General features: G+C 44.9%; 2 protein-coding genes across 4 annotated transcripts; one reads left to right on the top strand and one right to left on the bottom strand.

Moving 5' to 3' along the window:
* Positions 1-4: 4 nt before the first annotated feature.
* Positions 5-14,854, top strand: RNF207 (ring finger protein 207). 3 transcript variants are annotated; one of them, XM_034424207.3, is made up of 18 exons: positions 5-410; positions 5,894-6,084; positions 6,440-6,569; positions 6,949-7,093; positions 7,890-7,971; positions 8,312-8,387; positions 9,227-9,352; positions 9,457-9,503; positions 10,003-10,075; positions 10,207-10,275; positions 10,455-10,523; positions 11,073-11,194; positions 11,664-11,856; positions 12,434-12,619; positions 12,719-12,770; positions 12,934-13,051; positions 13,895-13,984; positions 14,417-14,854. In XM_034424207.3, exons 2-18 carry the CDS (start codon positions 5,894-5,896, stop codon positions 14,607-14,609), a joined length of 1,962 nt encoding a protein of 653 aa, XP_034280098.2. In that variant the 5' UTR covers positions 5-410; the 3' UTR covers positions 14,610-14,854. The 3 variants fall into 3 exon arrangements, with proteins under 3 accessions (XP_034280098.2, XP_087735479.1, XP_087735478.1); XM_087879353.1 differs by lacking the exon at positions 14,417-14,854 and having other exon boundaries at positions 274-410; positions 13,895-14,065; XM_087879352.1 differs by lacking the exon at positions 5-410 and having other exon boundaries at positions 5,809-6,084.
* Positions 14,855-15,611: 757 nt separating this feature from the next.
* ICMT (isoprenylcysteine carboxyl methyltransferase) lies at positions 15,612-20,165 on the bottom strand. Its single transcript, XM_034424208.3, has 5 exons — positions 19,908-20,165; positions 19,035-19,123; positions 18,059-18,228; positions 17,326-17,543; positions 15,612-17,033 (listed from the first exon to the last, which is right to left on the bottom strand). Exons 1-5 carry the CDS (start codon positions 20,118-20,120, stop codon positions 16,851-16,853), a joined length of 873 nt encoding a protein of 290 aa, XP_034280099.1. The 5' UTR covers positions 20,121-20,165; the 3' UTR covers positions 15,612-16,850.

The raw sequence follows: 20,165 nt of genomic DNA, 5'->3' as shown, positions 1-20,165 counted from the left end.
GGACGAGATCCGAACACGGCTCGGGAACCCCTCCAAGTGGGGGGAGAAAACACCCCCCCCCCTTCTCAGTCCATGTTGGAGGCTGCCTTTCGTCCTTCTGCAAGACTCTTTCTCAACTCTGCCTGGTTTTTAATTTTTAAATTAGGGAAGGGCCACTTCCTGCAGGGGGGAAATTCTCTTTGGCTCTCCAGGATTTAGCCAGTATAATTTATTTATTATTATTATTATTTTTTTAAAAAAATCTTATAATAACCCTTGAAGATACGTTGATTTGTCGTTTCAGAGCTGGGCTGGCCAGCTAAAAGCACCAGAGCTTTTGAACAGAAGTGGGGGAAAAAAAATCCCCTGGATCGAAGGGCGAAAAAGGAGGCAAGGATTCACGGAAAAAGAGGCGGAAGCCAAAATTAAAAGTAAGCGGTTTTGACATTTTTCCTGATGCAGAGAAGACTTTGGGCTTTTAGCTCTGCACGGCTCGGTGGGAGTTGGGTTGAGATGAGAGGAGGGTATTTTTATCCTGCCTTCATTGTTGTTATTATAAATAACTCCAGGCAGCGAAGGTGTTGAGCTGATGCCAAAAATGATTCCCAGAGAAATTGAGGGGGGTCTGTGTGGCCAGGGAGGGGGAAAAGATTTGGAAATCTTCGGTTAGTTTTTGCAAAGTTAAAAATGCAAACGTAAGAGCGTCCTTCCTTCCTTCCTTCCTTCCCTCCATTCCTCTCTTCCTTTCTTTTCTATCCAACCCTCCTTCTATCCTATCTCCTCCCTCCCTTTGTCATTTTTTTCATTTCTCCTTTTTCCTTTTTTCCTCCCTCCCTCCCTCTCCTTTCTTCCATCTCTCCTTCCTTCCTTTTTGCTCCCTCCCTCCCTTTCTCTCCTTCTTTCTTCTCTTTCTCCTTCCTTCCTTCATTGCTCCCTTCCTCCTTCCCTTTCTGAACTCTGCCAGCAGAGGCCGCTATGGAAGTGAGCAAACTTTCATTCTGAACATTTTTACGGGGGAAACTCTTGAAATATCCATCCGAATATTTTATTTAGAAAGAGTGTTGTGTTCCCAATCCCCATATCTTCCATCAATAGAAAAGAGGAGGCAACTAATTAAGCCCCTTTTAGAGAGGGATGGAAATTCCCCGATAGACACCTGGGACAAATAAGAATAATCCGGTGCTCACAGACAAAAACAATCCATAAATACGCCTGTCCTTTGCAACAAGCTATAAATAAACTGGGGTTATGTTTGTGTGAGAGATGCCGAAATGCAGAGATAATCCTTAGCTTGAACAGGCCAAGTTTACAGCTGTGCTTTGTCACAAAAGACACAAACGAAACAACAGAAAACTTTTGCGAGTCCCAGAAATTTCTCAGCCCAGGAGGCTGCCTGTCGCCTCTCTGCACGAGTTGCTGTTCTGGGATGGGTTTTTTCTACACAGTTCAGAGACACACCGGGCAGGCTCCTGGCCATTCCCACGGATGCTCTCAAAAATCAGGCAGATTATGTTCGATTTATTAATTCCCCTTATTGATCTACACAGTTCGGCTGCTTTGCAACACAGATTTTCCCGAAGCGGTGATGGTTTTGGAACGAAACGCCCAGTCCACTGTTGGAAATACAGGACATCGATAAAATAAAATATAACTACAAACTAAGCTATAAACTGGACTGTAATATAAACTCAACTAAACTATAATACAAACTAAATTATAAGCTAAAGTAAACTGAACTAGAAATGATGAAGTCTGAACATCCAGTTGACTGTGCGATGAAATAAAAATAAAACTATAATAGAATAAAATAAAGAAAAATAAAATAATAATAATAAAATAACGTCCTGAGGACTGTGTGATGAACCAAAAATGAAACTATAATAAAGTAAAATAAAATATAATAATAATAATAAAATAAAGTGTGAACATCCTGATGACTGTGTGATGAACCAAAAATGAAACTATAATAAAATAAAACAAAGTAAAATAATAATAATAATAATAATAATAATAATAATAATAATAATAATAATAATAATAATAATACCTAGGATGCTAGCAGCAACCCATATATACCATCAGTGCTGGTCAATATTTGTGACACATTTTTAAATGTTCAGTTGACTGAGTTTCATGATTAATGAATAAAAGAGATGAAAGAAGATATGGAATTAAAAGACGTATGGAGAATACATAATCCAAAAGAATTGGACTACACTTTCTATTCTGATAGACACAGATCATTCTCTAGGATTGATTTTATCTTGCTGTCAAATGATTTACTTGTTAAGACAAAAAGAACAAAGATTTTCCCAAGAACTTTGACTGACCATAGCCCAGTATGGATAGAAATTGAGATGGATAAGGTTGAGAGACGTTCTTGGAGATTAAATGAGAACTTGTTTAGATATGAAAAAAATACAACAGAACTTAAAAAGCATTTGAAAGAATTTTTTGAAATAAATTTGAATAAAGGTACCCCAATTGAAATTGTTTGGGACGCAAGTAAAGCCTATATGAGAGGGGTACTTATTCATATGAACTTTAAACATAGACTGTTCCGACAAAAGAAAAGATCTGAATTGGAAACGGAAATAAAGAATAAAGAACAGTTACTTATCCAAAACCCAGCAGATGAAAAAATACGAAGTGCTATAAAACTTTTGAAAGACCAATTTCAAATGCTTATGGCGGAACAAGTTGCAACAAATTTACAATATGCGAAGCATAATACATTTTGTAACGCTAATAAACCGGGCAGATGGTTGGCTTACACATTGAGGAAAAAACAAAGTATACGGATTATTGATAGTATCGATATTGGAGGGAAAGAAATTTTTCAACAAAAATTAATTAAAGATGCTTTTGTGGACTATTATACCAAATTATATGCCAAAGAGGATGTGCAGAATGGACTTATAGAAAAATATTTAAATGATAAAAGAGTTACAAAAATTACTGATCAACAAAAGGAAAGAATGAATCATCCCATAATAGAGGAGGAGATAATAGCAGCAATTAAACAGTTAAAAACAGCTAAAGCTCCTGGCACAGATGGTTTGACTGCAGTGTATTACAAAACTTTACAAGCAGAAATGGTGGGACAACTCAGAGATTTATTCTGCAATATTCAGCAAGGGGGTAAAGTACCCCCATCATGGACAACTGCTTATATATCTTTGATACCAAAAGAACAAGTTGGTCCTAAAAAACCAGAGAATTACAGACCAATATCTCTTTTGAATACAGATTATAAAATCTATGCGAAAGTATTAGCCAACAGATTGATGCCAGTGATTCAAAAGGTGATTCATGAGGATCAAGCGGGATTTATTGAGGGCAGATACATGAAGGACAATGTAAGGCAAGTAATAGACTTATTGGAATATCTTGAGAAGAATAAACAGATCCCTGCAGTGCTGGTCTTTTTGGACGCAGAGAAGGCCTTTGATAGAGTGGACTGGAATTTTCTATTAAAGACTTTAAAAAAGATGGATTTTGGGGACCAATTTATACAGGCGATCTCAGCAATTTATCAAGAGCAAAAGGCACAGATTATTATTAATGGAAGTCTGACAACAGAGTTTAAAATTGAAAAAGGAACAAGACAGGGATGTCCGCTGTCCCCACTTTTATTTATTTTAACATTGGAAGTCTTGATGAATACAATACGGGACTCTAAAATCTTGAAAGGTATAATGATAAGGCAAGAGGACTACAGAATAAAGGCATTTGCAGATGATCTGGTTGTTACCCTATTACAACCAATGGAATCAATAATCCTGATGAAGGACATTATACAAGACTATGGTAGAGTTTCAGGTTTTAGACTGAACTCAAAAAAGACTAAAATGATAGTTAAAAATATGACACAAGATCGTAAACATGAGCTTGAAAGGAGGGCAGGCTTTGAAATTGTACCTATGGTAAAATATCTTGGAGTCCAAGTTGCAGAATCAAACATGAAATTGTTTCAAAATAATTATGAGGTGTTGTGGCGAGAGGTGCAGAAAGACATGGAGACATGGAAAAAACTGCAGCTGTCTTTACTTGGAAGAATAGCAGCAGTTAAGATGAACATTTTGCCAAGATTTCTGTTTTTGTTTCAAATGATTCCGGTGCTTAAAAGTGATAAACAATTGAAAGTTTGGCAGTCTGGAGTGAATAAGTTTGTCTGGAACGAGAAGAAGCCGAGAGTGAAATTGAAAATTATGCAAGATGTTCCAGAAAGAGGAGGTCTTAAACTCCCAAACCTACAGTTATATTATGATGCAGCAGCTTTAACTCAAACAAGTGATTGGTTTGGAAGTAAAAAGACTGGAATATTGAATGCGGAAAGTTTTGATCTTGAATTTGGATGGCATGCTTACTTATTTTATGACGACAAAGTTGACAAAGTATTTAAAAGTCATATACTTAGAGACTCTTTGCTGAGAGTTTGGAAAAAGCACCGACTCAAATGGGATTACAAAATACCGCTATGGCTGGATCTTGGTCATACTTTGTGGAATACAAATATAATGTCACTCGGGGGGTTTTTATACAAAGAGGTTCTTTTTACAGATGCGGGCAGATGGCAGCTGAAGACATTGCAGACGCTGTTGGACGAAGGGATTAATTTAACCTGGTTACAATATAATCAATTGCAAATGAGATGGAGAGAGGACCAAAAAACTGGTATTATGTTGCATGAGGAAGAATTGGTTAGATATATAAGAGAGAAAGGTCCAATGCATATTAAAAGGCTTTATAATGTTTTGCTAGAAAGAGATTCAGAAACGGAATTAGTTAAAGATTGTATGATTAAGTGGGCACAGAATTTTGAAGAACCAGTGATGTTGGAAACATGGGAAAAAATTTGGGTTCAGAATGTTAAATTTACACAGTCGCAAAATTTGAGAGAAAATTTTTATAAAATGTTTTATAGATGGCATTTAGATCCCAAAAAGTTGTCATGTATGTACCCTAATGTTCAGCCAAAATGTTGGAGATGTGAATGTTTAGATGCTACGTATTATCATGTTTGGTGGACCTGTAGGAAAGTTAAGGCTTTTTGGATAAAAATTTGGTGGGTCATGCAGAATGTTTTGAAGAAAAAAATTCAATTTTCTCCACAACTGTTTTTATTGGGTATAGTTAAGGGTTTTACACGGGGTGAAACAAAATTGATATTGTATATGATATCAGCAGCAAGATTGTTGATAGGTAAATATTGGAAGAATGAAGCTTTGCCCACTATCGAGGAATGGACTTTGAAGATGGCCAGTTTTGCAGAGATGGCGAAGATTTCGGCATACTTAAAAGACTGTTTACAAGAGACTTATGAATGGGAATGGAAAAGGTGGATAGAATATGTTCAGAACAAATACCAAACTAGAAAGTATCAAATAGCTTTTATTTGAAAATAATGTATTAGAAATATTTTAAATATTTTAATATTTTAAAGAGACAAAGGGGAAAAATTATACAGGGGGAGGGATGGGTTCAAGTTTATATTTTATATTTTAGTGTAATTAGTTATGAGTATATAATAGGGAAGTCTGGGGGGGGAGGGTTGGGGAGGGTTAGGGAGGATGGGAAGTTTGGGGAGGGAAGTGGGGAGGGTGAAAAAAGGGGTGAAAATGTAATTGTAAAACTTTTGCAATAAAAAAAAAAAAAAAAAAATAAAAGAGATGATGATGATGATAATAATAATAATAATAATAATAATAATAATAATAGTAGTAGTAGTAGTAGTATAAAGTGTGAATATCCTGATGACTGTGTAATGAATCAGACATAAAATAAAATGAGATAAAATAATAAAATTTAAAAAAATATAAAATAAATCTGCAGATCTCAGGGTGACACAGGTCTCCGCGGCTAGACGGCAAAAGCAATTCAGCTCCTCCGGTGTTTTTCTCCCGGCCTCCAGATGTCGGGTGGGATCTTCACCCCCTTGGAGAACCTGTGCGAACTCGACAACGCCAACTGCCACCCGCTGGTGTGCTTCCTGTGCCACGAACAGTACCAGCACCCCTGCCTCCTGGATTGTTACCACAACTTCTGCGCCAGCTGCCTGCGGGGACGAGCCACCGACAGCCGCCTGGCGTGTCCCCTGTGCGGGTAAGGACGGCCTCCCTGGCTTTGTGACTGCCTTACCGGGCAGGAGGGTTGGGGTAGATGACCTCCAGGGCCCCTTCCCGCTCTAGGATCCCGCCTTCTACATTTGGCAAAGCTAAGTTTGTAGCCCTCATGGTTTCTGTGGAGGGAGATAGGGGGAGTTTCTCGAAACTCAATATATTAGAGTGCTCCGATAAGTGGACGGCTGCAAATGATTGTCCAGGCTCTTCTTGAAAACCTTCCACCACTTCTGGATTGAATCATGGTTTGTCACAGTTTTTAACCATGGTTTGTCATGGTTAGCAGCTCCTTGAGCTGAAAAGATCTTACTTTAGACCAGGTTGTGTCTTCCTTGCAGCTACCAGTCCGTCGTGAAGGGGAACGGTCTCCCCCCTGAAGACCAGCTGCTCAAATTCCTGGTGGACAGCTCTGGAGACTACGAAGAAGGCGTCCTGTGTGCGAATTGTGACCTGCAAAGCACGAAGCAGGTAAGACGAGATGCGATCCGGCCTCCAACCAGGTTGGGCAAGTCCCATCCAGAAGCATTTGCAGGGATGAAGGGTTTCGCCCACCAGGCTTACAGGATCGTAGAGTGGTGGGTGAGGAGGGGCCCCTGAAGGTCATCTAGGCCAACCCTCTAGGCATGCAGGATGGGGAATTCTGGGAGTTTAAGTCCACCCATTTTCAAATGGCTAAGCTTGAGAGACGCAGCAATAGAGCATCCCTGTGCCGGAGCAGTCTATCTTAGCAGCAGTGGCTGCTCTAATTACTTCCAAGAGCCCCTTCCCAGCCTGCTTCTCTGACCACACCTGTCTCTCCTTCTCCTCCTCCAACACCCATCATCCCCTCCCGTTTCCGTTTCCGAAGGAGCTGGACGCCATGTACTTCTGCAACACTTGCAGCCAGCCTCTGTGTGCCAAGTGCCGCGAAGAGACCCACAAGGCCAGGATGTTCTCCCGCCACGAGATCGTCTCGCTGAGCAAACGGGCGAAGGAGGTCCATAAGAAATGCCGTACGTGCTCAGAGGCTATGTTCTCATGCATGACCCTTCACCCTCACCACCAAACAGGCCAAGCCCGACTTCTTTGCAACGAAAATACAGCAGAAAAGAACCAAAAGAATTATAAAATCGCAGAACTGTGGAATCATCGAATCGGAATCCGAGAATTGTAGAGTCGCACAATCATAGAATCAGAATCGTAAAATCATAGATTCACAGGCTCAGAATCATAGAACTGTAAAATCGTAGAATCATAAAATCATAAAATCACAAGAATGATAGAACCAGAATTATAGAATTGTAGAATCATAGAATCAGAATCATAGAATTGTAAAATTGTAGACTCATAAAAATCATAAGAATATAGAACCAGAATCATAGAATTGTAGAATCAGAATTGTAGAATCATAGAATCTCAATCATGGAATTATAGAATTATAGAATCATAAAAACATAATCACAGAATTGAAGAATTGTAGAATCATAGAACGAGAATCATAGATAAACAGGGCTGGAAGGGAACTCTGAAGGTCTTCTAGCCCAACCCCTTGCCCAAGGCAGGAGTTGTTATAACTTATAATTCATTCTTATTTTTGTTCATTTTTTTTTTCACATTTTGCTTCCCATATCCTCCATCTACGATCTGCAAATGGAATCTGAATCCTCTCTTGAATTTGCAGCCAAAACAAAAATTCATTTGACGCTTGGTTCTTCTTCTTTTCCGAGGCTCCAGTTTTACAATATGATTTTTGTGGGGGCTGCAACCCAGAATTATAAATCCTGCTGTTGTGTTTTCTCTCTTTCCAAGCTCTCCACGAGGAATTGTACATCATGTTCTCCACGGAGAAAAAATCCATGCTTTGCATTAACTGTTTCCGAGATATGCCTGTGTAAGTTTGCAATTTTTCAGAATCAACCTCCGTCAAAAAAGCATTTTAAGGGCTTTTAATTTGAACTTAATTTAATTTAATAGGAGGTCTCTCCAGTTCCAGTAAGAAAAAAAACCCCATCATTTTGCATCATTTAGATTTAGAAACATGTACAGGAAGTCCTTGACTTATGACCATTAATTGAGATTTGTATTTTAGTTGTAAGCCTGATGGTGTATAGAGTTAGCCAGGGGAACCTCCCGACACTTGATAAAAGAGACTTTTTAAGAGAAAGAGCGACCTGCGAGCAGCATGCTGCCCGCCCAAAAAACACCTAAAAAGCACATTTCCTCTCCTCCAGGGAGAGCCGAGCTCATTGCATCGATATTGAGACGGCCTACATGCGGGGTTGTGAGAAACTGGACCAGGCTGTGATGGTAAGTGGGAAGGATTTGAGAAATATCTCTGGGGCTGAAAACGGCTTTTATTTGCCAAACTTCCTGCCTCTATTTCTGAAGTTTTAGAGCCGGAGGTTAGAGGGGACTTTGGAGAGCATCTAGTCCAGCCTCTGGCTAGTGAGGGAAAATTGTGGCACAATGGGGATTAGCCCACGCTGGGACCACACGTGGAAAAGCGATTGGATGTCCTTCCTTTCTCCCTGGTTTTCTTTCCTTCCTTCCTTCCGCTTTCCTTCCTTCCATCCTTCTTTCTTCCCTCCTTCCTTAATACCTTTCCTTCCCTCCATCTCCTTCTGCCTTTTCTTCTTTCCTTCCTTCCCTTTTCCTTCTTCCCTCACTTGCTTGCTTCCTCTTCTTCCTTCACTTTTTCCTTTCTTTCCTCTCTCTCCCTTTCCTTCCTTTTCCAATTGTTCTCTCCTCCCTCCCACTCCTGGCCCTTTTCCTTCTTCCTTCCTTTTTCCTCCCTGCCTCAGTCTCTCTCCATTCCTCCCTCCCTCCCTCTTTCCTTCTTCCCTCCCTTTTCCTTCCTTCCCTTCCTCCCTTCCTTCCTGTCTCTTTCCATTCCTCCCTCCCTCTTTCTCCCTCCTTTCTTCCTCCCTCCCCCACCCTCCGTGATCGCCAAGGCTTCCCTTCCTTACGAGAAAAATTTTCCAAACGGGGCCCTTTTTTGAAAAATTCACCCTGGCCTGCTCCGAAGGGCTGGCTCCGTGTGCCAAGCCCCAGAGGACTCGGGTTTGAGAGGCAGCCTGGCTCCCTGTAAAGATCCGGGGAAGGTACTTGAAGGCAGCCGTGTCCCACGCGTGTCTGTTGCGTGTCAGGCGGTGAAGGAGCTGCAGACGTCCACCCGCGAGGCCATCGTCCTGCTCAAGGCCATGATTGAGGAGGTCCGGAACAGCGCAGACGAGGAGTCGTCGGCCATCAACACCCTCTTCAGCAGCATGCAGGTGAGACGGGCCCACCGGTGGCCAACTCTGCAGGGCCTCCCTGTGGCCAACACTGCAGGGCTGCCAGCCCTGCCCAATTCCTCGTTTCCGTTTCCTTCTCCTAGGAGAAACTGGCCGAAAGGAAGAAGACCCTCCTAAAAGCTGTGCAGAGGTAAAAGTTTGCACCCGGGGAGACCCGGACAGCGACCTCTATGGAGGTAGTCCCCGACTTACGACCATCTGTTTAGTGATCGTTCGACATGGCAGCAGCACTGAAAAAAAAAAGAGACTTAGGTTTTTCACCCTTACGACCGTTGCTGTTGTGGTGTCCTTGCAGTTACGTGATCGGAACGCTCGGCAACGGACTTACGACGGTTGCGGTGCCCCCCCCCCCCCCCCCGGGGTCACGTAGGTCCCCCTTTTTGCGACTGGTCGTTAAGTCTCTTTTTTTCAGCACTGCTGCAACGATTCTCAAACACACGGGTTTGCTACGGGCGTTGTAACTGCGAGGACCAGGGGTAGGGGTTAGGGGTTGGAATGGATGACCTCCCGGTGTCCCTTCCCATTCTACCTTTCCCTGCTTCTCTTCTGCTCCCTCTCCGCTGCAGAGGTCTCTCTTTTTGAGAGAGAAACAGCCTGAAAATGGCTTTTTTTAAAAAAATCATTTCTAGCCAGTACGAAGAAAAGGAGAAAGCTTTTAAGGAACAGCTGGCTCACCTCGCTTCTTTGTTGCCAACCCTCCAGGTAAGGGTAGACCAATTTCCCCTTCCCCCCCCCATGAAGCCCCCCTTGCGTCTTCCCCTTTTGCAACCCCTTTAATTTCCTTTTTTTTTTTTTTTTTTGGGTGCAAAACGACACCTGTTTTCCGACTTTAGGTGCACCTGGTAACCTGTTCTGCGTTTCTCAGCTCGGCCAACAAAGCCGAATTCCTGGATTTGGGCTACGTAAGTCGAACTTCCGGATTCACTTAACAACCCTGCGGCTCGCTCAACAACGGCAGTGATTTCACTTAGCAACGGTGGCCAGAAAAAGGGTGTAAAAGAGGGTGGGGGGGCAAACTCACTCAACCAATTTCTCACTTAGTCACCTAAATTGTTGGTTGAGTGGCTGCTTTTCATTGCAGCAACTCATGGAACGCCTGCAAAGGATTGTTAAACAGCCCCATCGCTTGAGGCCCTCCCAAACTAGCAAGGTGAGATAAACCTGGATACTGTGGATAAACCCTGATAATTGGTTTATTGAGAGAGGAGATAAGCTAACAGGCCTGTCTGAGCAAAATACTGGCCCTCCCTCCATTTTCCTCCCTCTCTGCCTTTTCCTTCCTTCCTTCCTCCCTCCCTTTTTTTCCTCCCTCCCTCTTCTTTCCTTTCCTTTTCCTTCCTCCCTTTCTCTTTCCTCCCTCCCTTTTCTTTCCTTCCTCCTTTTCTTTCCTCCCTCCTTTCCTCCCTGCCTCTTTTTCCTTCCTTCCCCCCTCCCATTTCCTTCCTTTCTTCCTTCCTTTTCCTCCCTCCCTCCCTCCTTCTTTCCTTCCTCCCTTTTTCTTTCCTCCCTCCCTTCCCTTCCCTTCCTTTCTTCTTTCCTTTTCCTCCCTCTTCTTCCTTTCCTCCCTTTTTCTTTCCTTTCTTCCTTCCTTTTCCTCCCTCCCTCTTCTTTCTTTCCTTCCTCCTTTTTCTTCTCTTCTCTTCCTCCCTCCCTTTTCTTTCCTTCCTTCCTCCTTTTTCTTTCCTCCCTTCCATTCCAGATCAACAGCGAATACCGGGCTGAGTTTGCCCACTGCCTGGAGCCCCTGCTGCCCTTGTCCCCGCGCCGGTCAGTGGTGGGCCCTACAGGAGCCATCGGACCCGGCCTGAGCAACAGCAACATGTACGTCTCTTGTTCAATGGGCAACCTAGAGGTCACTTAGTCTTAGCCCATTGCAACAGCTGGACCTGACTGCATCGTCTCAGCTTCCTCCTTATTGGCTAGCTAGGCACCTGGCTGAAGTCGGGACTGGCCAGCAGTGGCAGCCACTCAAGTTGTAGGGGGGAAGGTCTACTCCCCCCCAAACTAGGAAGTCTTGGGTAGTCGCTCTCTCCAATCATCTCTTTTGCTTGGAGGACTAAGTCAGCCAGTTAGTGGAGTTGGGATCATCCAGGACTTCTTTTAACGATGGCTGGACTTCAACTCCCAGAATTCCCCAGCCGTCTACCTGTCCCAGGTTCTCGGGAAGGACGCAAAGAGGTGGGAAAAAAAAACCCTCCTAAATCCGATCTGAAGTGTCAAACTGTCTTTCCACGTGCTTCCTGATTTTTCCAAGAAAGGACTAATAAACTCCATTTTTCCTGGCTTCTAGGATGTCTGGGGGTCCCGGATCCAAGACCCTCTTAGTGGCCGGCTGTTCATCGTCCCATGAAAAAATGCCCCTGCCTGGATCGCCGGTAAGGAAGGCCACGATGCACCGATACATCAGCACCAAAGTCCTCTTAGCCGAAGGGAGAGAGACGCCGTTTACCGACCACTGTCGGGACTACGAGAACATGTATCGGGTAAGGATGGCGGGACCGGGGAAACCCCGCTTCCGTTCGATGGGTGTTCGCCTCCTTTGCTTAACGACCGCCGCAAGAAAGGTTGTAAAACTAGTCACGATAACTTCACGATCCATCGCGGCTTACGAGGTTCGATTACAGTCGTTAAATCGAGGACTGCCTGTACAAAAAGTGAAGAAAAGTATGGAAGTAGTCCTCAATTTACGGGGCCATTTGTTTAGCGAAGTTACCACAGCGCTGAAAAATGACTTGGAGCCAGTCCTCGCACTTATGACGGTTGCACCGCCATGGTGACCTGATCCAAATTTCAGGTAGCATCCTGGAGGGGGGTGGGGTGTCATGTGATCGCCCATTTGTGACCTTCCCAGCCGGGAAGGGACCTCAGAGGTCATCTAGTCCAACCCGCTGCTTAAAAAGACAGATTTTATACGATCCCGCTCAAATGGCTCGTCTTGAAATCCTCCAGCAATGGGAGCACTGAACTTGGGGAGTCTTAAATTAAAATAAATCATTAAAATCCAGCGAATTTTACCGGGTTGGCTTTCCCGCCCCTTCCTCACTCCGTGTCCCTCGACAGGCGCTACAGACCGAGATTCAGAGCTTGAAAGACCAAGTGCAGGAACTTCACCGCGACCTCACCAAGCATCACTCCCTGATCAAGACGGAGAACATGGGCGAAATCCTGCAGAAATCCCTCCAGATGGACGTCCAAATTGCGTCCGAATTCTCCTCGGTGGAAATGAGACGGACCGAGTTTGAAGAGGTACTCCATCCCGTCTCTTTTAATTCCCTTTCGTGGCAACTCTCGAACTCGTCGCACTGGCTGAATTCTCTCCCTTCCCTTGCTCTCTTCTCGTCGTAGACCTGGGAGGAAACCTACCAGAGGGTGGCCAACGAGCAGGAGATTTACGAAGGTGAGGGTCTCTGTCTGGAGCTCCTGGGGAAGGGCAGAGGGCCCCTTCCTCTTGGACAGAGGTTCCTCTGAGCGCGTGCAGAGTTGGGGGTGGGGTGGGGGAGGGAGAGGGAAGGGAAGGACAGGTGGCTTTCCAGGAAGGAAACTCGGCTTCTCTCGTCCAGCCCAGCTCCATGACCTGCTGCAGCTGAGACAGGAGAACAATTACCTGACGGCCATCACCAAGCAGATCGCTCCCTACGTCCGCTCCATCGCCAGGGTCAAGCAGCGGCTGGAGCCCAGGTGAGGAGACACCTCCCCCTCCCCCACCGGGCTTATCGATCAATTAATCAATAAACTCAGCTCCTGGGCCATGGATGGTGGTCTGCCCTGACTCCACCCCTCCTTTCTGCTTCCTTCCTTTCCTTCTTTCTTCTCTCTCCTTTCCTTTCCCCCTTCCTTCTCCTTCTCTCCTTCCATCCTTTCCTCCCTTCTCTTTCCTCCTTCCTTCTTTCATTTTCTCATTTCTTCTGTCTCCTTGTCCTTTTCTTCCTTCTCTCCTTTCCTTCCTTCTGTCCTTTCCTCCTTCCCTCTCCCTTCCTATCCTTCTTCACTCCTTTCCTTTCCTCCCTTTCCTTGTCCTTTCCTTCCTTCTCTCCCTTCCTATCCTTCACCTTTCCTTTCCTCCCTTCTCTCCTTTCCTTCCATCTTTTCCTCCCTTCTCTCCTTTCCTATCCTTCTTCTCCTTTACTTTCCCTTCCTTCTCCTTCCATCCTTTCCCCTTTCCTCCTTTCCTTGTCCTTCCTTCTCTCCTTTCCTCCTTCCCTTCCTTCCGCTTCCCTTCCCTTTTCTCCCTCCTGCATGCCTGCATCCATCCATCCATCTCTTCTTTTTTCTTTCTCTCATTTTGTCTTTTTCTTTTTCTCTTTCCTCTTACTTTCATTCTTCCCCCTCGCCCCTGTTCCTCATTCTCCATTAATTCAAGGATCAGAGCCCCCACTGCAAATGCCCCCCTCCCTTTGCATCAATTGTGGCACCCACCTCACCCACTCATTCCGGTGGTCTTCGTGAGTTCTTGGGGGTCTTTTCCGGCCCGGTGGGAATCTCCCCTGGGGTTCACTCGGACCCCCCCCTTCCGTTTTGCAGGTTCCAGGAGTGGAAAGAGAAAACGGATCAGCCGGAGAGCCTGCTCAAAATCTACGAAGACGGACTCCTCCCAGCCGAGGCTCCACCCAGGTAATCGGTTGATCCGAGGGAATCCATGAATCTTGTCCAGGCTTTATTTGAAACACACAGGCAGTCCTCGACTTACGACCACCACCGAGCCCGAAATTTCCATGGCTAAGCGAGACAGTCGTGGAGTGAGTTTGGCCTCAACTTACCACCATTCTTGCCACTGTTGCTAAGTGAATCACTGCAGTCTTTCAGTTAGCAACACGGCCGTTAAGCGAATCGGGCTTCCCGCCTTGACTTTGCTAGTGAGAAGGTTGCCAAAGGGGGGATCCCGTGACCTGGGAGACACTGCGACCGCCATAAATACGAGTCAGTTGCCCAAGCGCCTGAATTTCGGTCACTAAACAAATGGTTGTAAGTCAAGGACTACCTATATTTGGCTTGATTCTTTCCTCGTCTTTTTCTTTCTCCCTTTCTGCGAAACAATCTCGGTAGCACCGGCAAAGAGTGGGCACCTAAACCAGAAGCGCAGATGCTCGGCCCGGCCGCCACGGACCCGCAGCCGAAAAGCACCGAGAGCTTCAAAAACAAGTCGAAAATCAGAGCCGAGACCCTCTCGGAGCCCACCGGAGCCCCAGCGAGTCTAAGCAAGGAAGGAGACCTGGAGACGCAGCTTCTTTTGCGTTGAGGGTGCAAAATTTTCCTTTTGGGAGGGGACAAAAATATATATATCTATTTATCTATCTATCTGTGCCTATTATTCCGTGAATGCTGGAGGCTTTACGTCTAAATTGCGCGCATTTTATTTTGCGTGGTGGATGGAACACGCATCTAGGAGTCGTAACCCCAAATTTTACACAACGGTGCCTCTCCTTTTTTAGCTGCTTTGCCGACCCTCGCCCAAGCGCGGGTATTAAAAATTAAATGATTTAATAGAAGTTCTCTATTCTAGTAGTCAGATGGTTTGCTGATGATTACGGGTGCTGCAACGCATTTTTTTGGGGGGGGGGCACATTTTTTCCTGGCCTTGCCAGACAATTTGCGACGTAAGATTTTGAAACAGCGTTTTTGCAATTTAGGAAATCTTACAGCCGGTGGAGACGCGGCAGGGAGGATCCAGTCTTAAAACGTCTCCCCATCTACTCGACTTCTTGGTTCTGCTGCTAAAATTAAATTAGCCTTGCGTTTTTGGATTACGGTATTAAGATTTCCCAAGCCGAGGTTGACCTGATCTCCTTTGTTAAGAGAGCTTTCTAATTCCCATCTGGCATTTTCCAGTTGCAAGACATAAAATATTAATTTCTTTCGCTTTTGTCATCCTTGCAACCCAACTGGGAAAAAAAAAAAAAAAAGCAAGAAAGGAAAGTGAATATTAGAATTCACTTCTAATATTAACTCACGAAAAGTTAATATTAGAATTCGTAAAAAAAAAAAAAAAAAACCACCTTAAAATTGCTTCCTCCTGCAAGTTTCCCCATCACAAAAAAAGTTTCACCTTCCACAGGAGCGCCCCCCCCCCACTTCCCTTCGTTTCAAACGTACCCCGGGCGTCATTAAGTGAGACAGACAGTGGGTGTCTATTAAAAACTCTATTGCAACGGACTGCGCTAAAATCTATTCAAGCGATAATTTTGCTAGCTTTTAACCTCTCCGGATTATAACCGCCGCGAACAGAATAACCAAAAAAAAAAAAAGGTAATAAATTTATCTTTGGTTTGTAACTGGAACAGAACCGCGCCATAGGAAAAGTTTGAGGAAGAAAAGGACAATGCGTTCGGTTTTACCGAGTTGTGTCTGTGCAAAGTTAGAAAACAATTTCGCCGTGGTCTTTTACGGAAACGAAATGTTGAAATGAACAAGTTAATGAAATTAAAACGGAAAAAGAGAAATGGAGGTTCCAGGAACAGCAAGGAATGTCGAAACCCTCTGCAGAGAGAGGAAAAAAAGCCAAAATGATGATAAAATAATTTTTTAAAAAAACAAGGAAGGAAACGGGTGTAGAAATCGACACATATGTCAGCTTTGCCATCGAAGTTTTGCATAAGTGATGAGGAAAAAAAACTTCCTTTTCCCCCCCACAAAAAATTCTCTTTTTTGGCTGGGAGACCAAAATTATTGCAGGCAGTTAGAGGGGAAGAAAAAAAAAGAAAGAAGAGATTTTATGCTGCAAATCAGCTGGATGCGAATTTTATAACTTATAAAATTAATAATTTTCCCGAAAGTGTTTTAAGATCAGGCTTCAAACGGCTGGGTGCGAATTTCACAACTTATATAAAAATTAATTTATATTTTTTTACAAAAGATTTTAAGATCAGGCTTCAAACAGCGTTAAGCGGCCGTAAGAAGGGCAAAGGGGAAAAGATCAAGATTTTCATGATTTTTTTGGGGTGCGGGGGGCGGAAATATAATCTGTGGAAATTTTTTTTCTCAGTAATCTTTTGATCCAGGCTGGGATTCAAACTCGGGGCGAGACGCAAACGACAAATAGCAAATTTTCTCTTTTTTAAAAAAAACAAAAAGGAAAATTAGACTTATGGCTCGGTCGGAGAACCCTAGGCAGCCCCGTAAATCCTCCAACAAAAGTATTTTTTTTTAAAGGAACCTCTAAAGTAGGGGTCTCCAACCTTGGCAACTTTAAAGACTTGTGGACTTCAACTCCCAGAATTCCTCAGTCAGCTTTGCTCTCTCCGCTCCCTTTCTCTGCAATCTCTCTGCTCTAGACAGTGGAAGAAAAGAAACAGGCATGGATGGCTGAGGAATTCTTGAAGTCCACAAGTCTTAAAAAGTTGCTAAGGTTGGAGACCGTTGCTCTAGAGTTTCTCGAGCCCTCTGCACGTGCTCAGAGGGTTTTCCAAAGGCTTAGCGAAAACCGAGGCAGGATGTAGCCCCCGCCCCGATGCCAGCGTTAAGTGAAGGGGTGTCTCGTGTCTCAAAGTTCGATTTTGAAGCCGCGGATAAAGGGGAGTCCGGAGGGCACCTTCTTCTTATAGGCTAAATATTCTTCTCCGAAAAAGTGGATCAGGGCCCGTTCTTCCTCTTCCACCCGGTCGCGGAAAAAACGCCAGGAAACCAGGGTGTAGCCGATCAGGCAGACGGGGTTGCAGAGAAGTACCTGGGAGTGAGAAAAACGAGGAGAAAAAAAATGGGGTTTTTTGGGGGGAGATTCTCTTCCGGATTGGCATCCTTGAGTGTGGTGGCCCGTCAGCGGATCTGGCAGCAGATTCGGACAGAGAGGAGGTTGGGGAGGAACATGGCCCAGTCCTGGAGCTTGAATCGAGACTCATAGGAACCCTAACATCGTCATAACTTTGGACAGTCACTAAACAAATGGTTGTTAAGTCAAGGCCCCTCTGCAATCAATTTGTTAAATGAATCTCAATTTTTTTATGGCGAATTGACCCTACCTGAGTTCCGACGCTCCAGGAAAACCACCCGACGTACGAAGGGTGCCGACACCAGCCATACACGCCCCGCGTCACCAGCCGGTGCGACTCCGCTTTCTCGTTCTGGACGATGTGGTTGAAATTCGAGCCGGCGGTCAGCATGGCCGCTTTGCGTAAGAAGTCGCCCAACACGACCATCAGCAGCCCAGCGGAGCTAAGCCAAGCCACCTGCTTCATTTCTGTAAAACAGAGATGGGCGTTTCAAAAAAAAAAAAAAACGGGCCTCGACTTACAACAGTCCATTTAGTGGCCGCTCAGAGTTAAAAACGGCAGAGAAGGGGCTTTGCAGATTTGGAAAACGGAGGGAAAGTGTTTTGTTACCTTGTTGGTGTATCTCTCTCTCTCTATTTATCTACCATCTGTCATCCTTTCTTCTGTCTCTATTTATCTATCATCCATCCACCCATTTTCATCTGTCCGTCCATCTATCTATCTACCTACCTACCTACCTATAATCTGTCTGTCTGTCTGTCTGTCTGTCTATCTATCTATCTATCTATCTATCTATCATCTATCTATCCATCTATCCATCTATCCTCTCTCTCTCTCTTTCATTATCTATCATCTATCTATCTATCTATCTATCTATCTATCTATCTATCTATCCTTGAGTCTTCGGAGAAAGGCAGCATACAAGTTGAACAAATAAATATCTATCTTTTATCTATCTATCATGATAAATTCAAGTATTCACCTGGGAAAATGAATTTTTCCACGGTGAACTCGATCCACGAGGAAAGAGCGGCCATGTTATATTCGAAGCTGTGGTTGAGCAGGAAGGAATCCAGAGACAGGCTACGGGGGTTGTTGACTGCCGTGACCAAATATTCTGAATAATGGAACAGAGACAACGAACACATGTACCTGCAGAGAGAGAGAGAGACAAAGAAAGTGATGCACAATTGAGAAAATAAATCTGTTTTAAACTTCAAGAAAGTCTCACCCCCCAAAAAACCAGCAAGGTTTTCCTGTATTGTCAACAATAAGGATCAGCAAAGAATCAACCAGCCTTTATTAAAATCTAGTTTGAGTATCACGAGAGTTATTTATTTATTTATTAAATTTGTTTGCCGCCAGTCTTGTTGCAAGGCGACCCAGAGAAGTTTCGTTGAGTGTCAATTTATGACACGTTGATGTTTCTTATCCAGACACAAAGCCTGTGTGATCATCATAATAATCATTTTGTTATTTGGATGTTATTTGGATGTTATAACACCCACTTGGCTCAAGTTTCCTTGTGCTTATAACACCAATTTGCAGTAACAGATAAGCACAAATGTAATTTTTTTTTTATTACAGATAGTCCTCGACTTACCATCCTAGACTTGAAAGTTTCAAAGAGAAAGGGATCTTAAGAGACTATAGAAGCCTAAGGCAGGAAGGGACCTTGGAGATCTTGTAATCCAGCTCCATGCCCAAGGCAGGAATCCTAGACTGTGAGGTTATTTAGTCCAAATGCCCCCCCTGAACAGTGCAGGAATCCCCAAAACAGTGGAGAATCCTAGATTGGAACATTTGAAAGGGATCTCTGAGACCATCTAGTCAAATCCCCTGCCCAGTCCAGGTATCCTCCCCCCCCCCCACCAAAAAAAAAGAGCAGAAAATTTTTGACAGGAATGTTCGGAAGGGACCCGTGTGGTCATCTAGTCCCCAAAAATGGTTATTCTTACCAGCCAAAATGTTTCCAGGAAGACTGCCTGAAGCTGAGCAGCAGGCCACATCCGAATGCGAAGCCCAGGAAACAGGCCCGGATTGCTATCTGCAAGAAAGAGGCAGACAAGGATGGTGAGCTGGGGGGAGGCAGGCTGTTATGGCACCGGTAGAGTTACTTGGGGCAGCTGGTGGGAGGGACTGCAGGCAAGGGGGCTGCCTTCACTCAACACTACCATGCCTCAAATTTGGCAATTCAGCTTCTTTGGTCTAGCCAAGATGTACGGTCCTTGACTTACAACGTGTACAGGCAGTCCTTGACTTATGACCACCATTGAGCTGAACATAAGTACGTCATAAGTACGAGACAGTTGCCAAGCGTCTGATCACGTGACCCGCAGGGGACGCTGCAACGGTTGTTAAGTGTGAAAAACGGTCCTATTTAGAAGGGACCTCAGAGGTCATCTAGCCCAACCCCTCCCTCTGCCCAGTGCAGGAATCCCCCAAAAGACGAAAGAGAATCCTAGTCTAGAACTTTTAGAAGGTCTCTGTGAGGTCATCTAGCCCAACCTTCCCCCTTCCCCCAATGCAGGAATCCCTTTTAACAAGCAGAATCCTAAACTGGAATATTTGAAAGGGGCCACCGAGGTCATCTAGTCCAACCCCCAGGAGTTAAGCTAAACCAAAATTAAGCCCCCCCCCTCAATTTAAGTTCTGACCCCCATCTCGGGGTTGTGAAGTCAAAGGAACCCTCTGTACATGCTCAGGAGCCCTTCCCTCCCATTCCAAGGCAAAGAATCCATTCAGGCAGGAAGCAGCAGAGAAAAAGATGCTCTTAAGCCCCGCCCCTCCGAGGACCAGGGGGCGTGGCCTCGCGGAGCCCCGCCCCTCACCTGGTACATCCCGCCCGGCGCTCGGCCCCAGGCCAATAGGAGCGTCGCGTTGGCGCCGGCGACGTGCAGGGCCAGCGCGGCTCGGCCTTGGAAGCCGGCCCGGAGCAGAAGCGGCACGGCGGCCACCACGGAGCCGCCCAGCAAGAAGGCGGCCAGGCTGGTGCGCGCCTCGGCCCCGCGGAGCCAGCCCGCCCTCCGCTGCTCGCCAGCCATGGCGGACGGCCCGAGGCCCGCCCCGCCCCGCTCTCGCGAGACTTG

Source organism: Pantherophis guttatus, chromosome 15 (assembly GCF_059756535.1).
Source record: "Pantherophis guttatus breed Tessera chromosome 15, ASM5975653v1, whole genome shotgun sequence".
NCBI classification, from domain to species: Eukaryota; Metazoa; Chordata; class Lepidosauria; order Squamata; family Colubridae; genus Pantherophis; species Pantherophis guttatus.
This window is presented reverse-complemented; position numbering and strand designations above follow the sequence as displayed.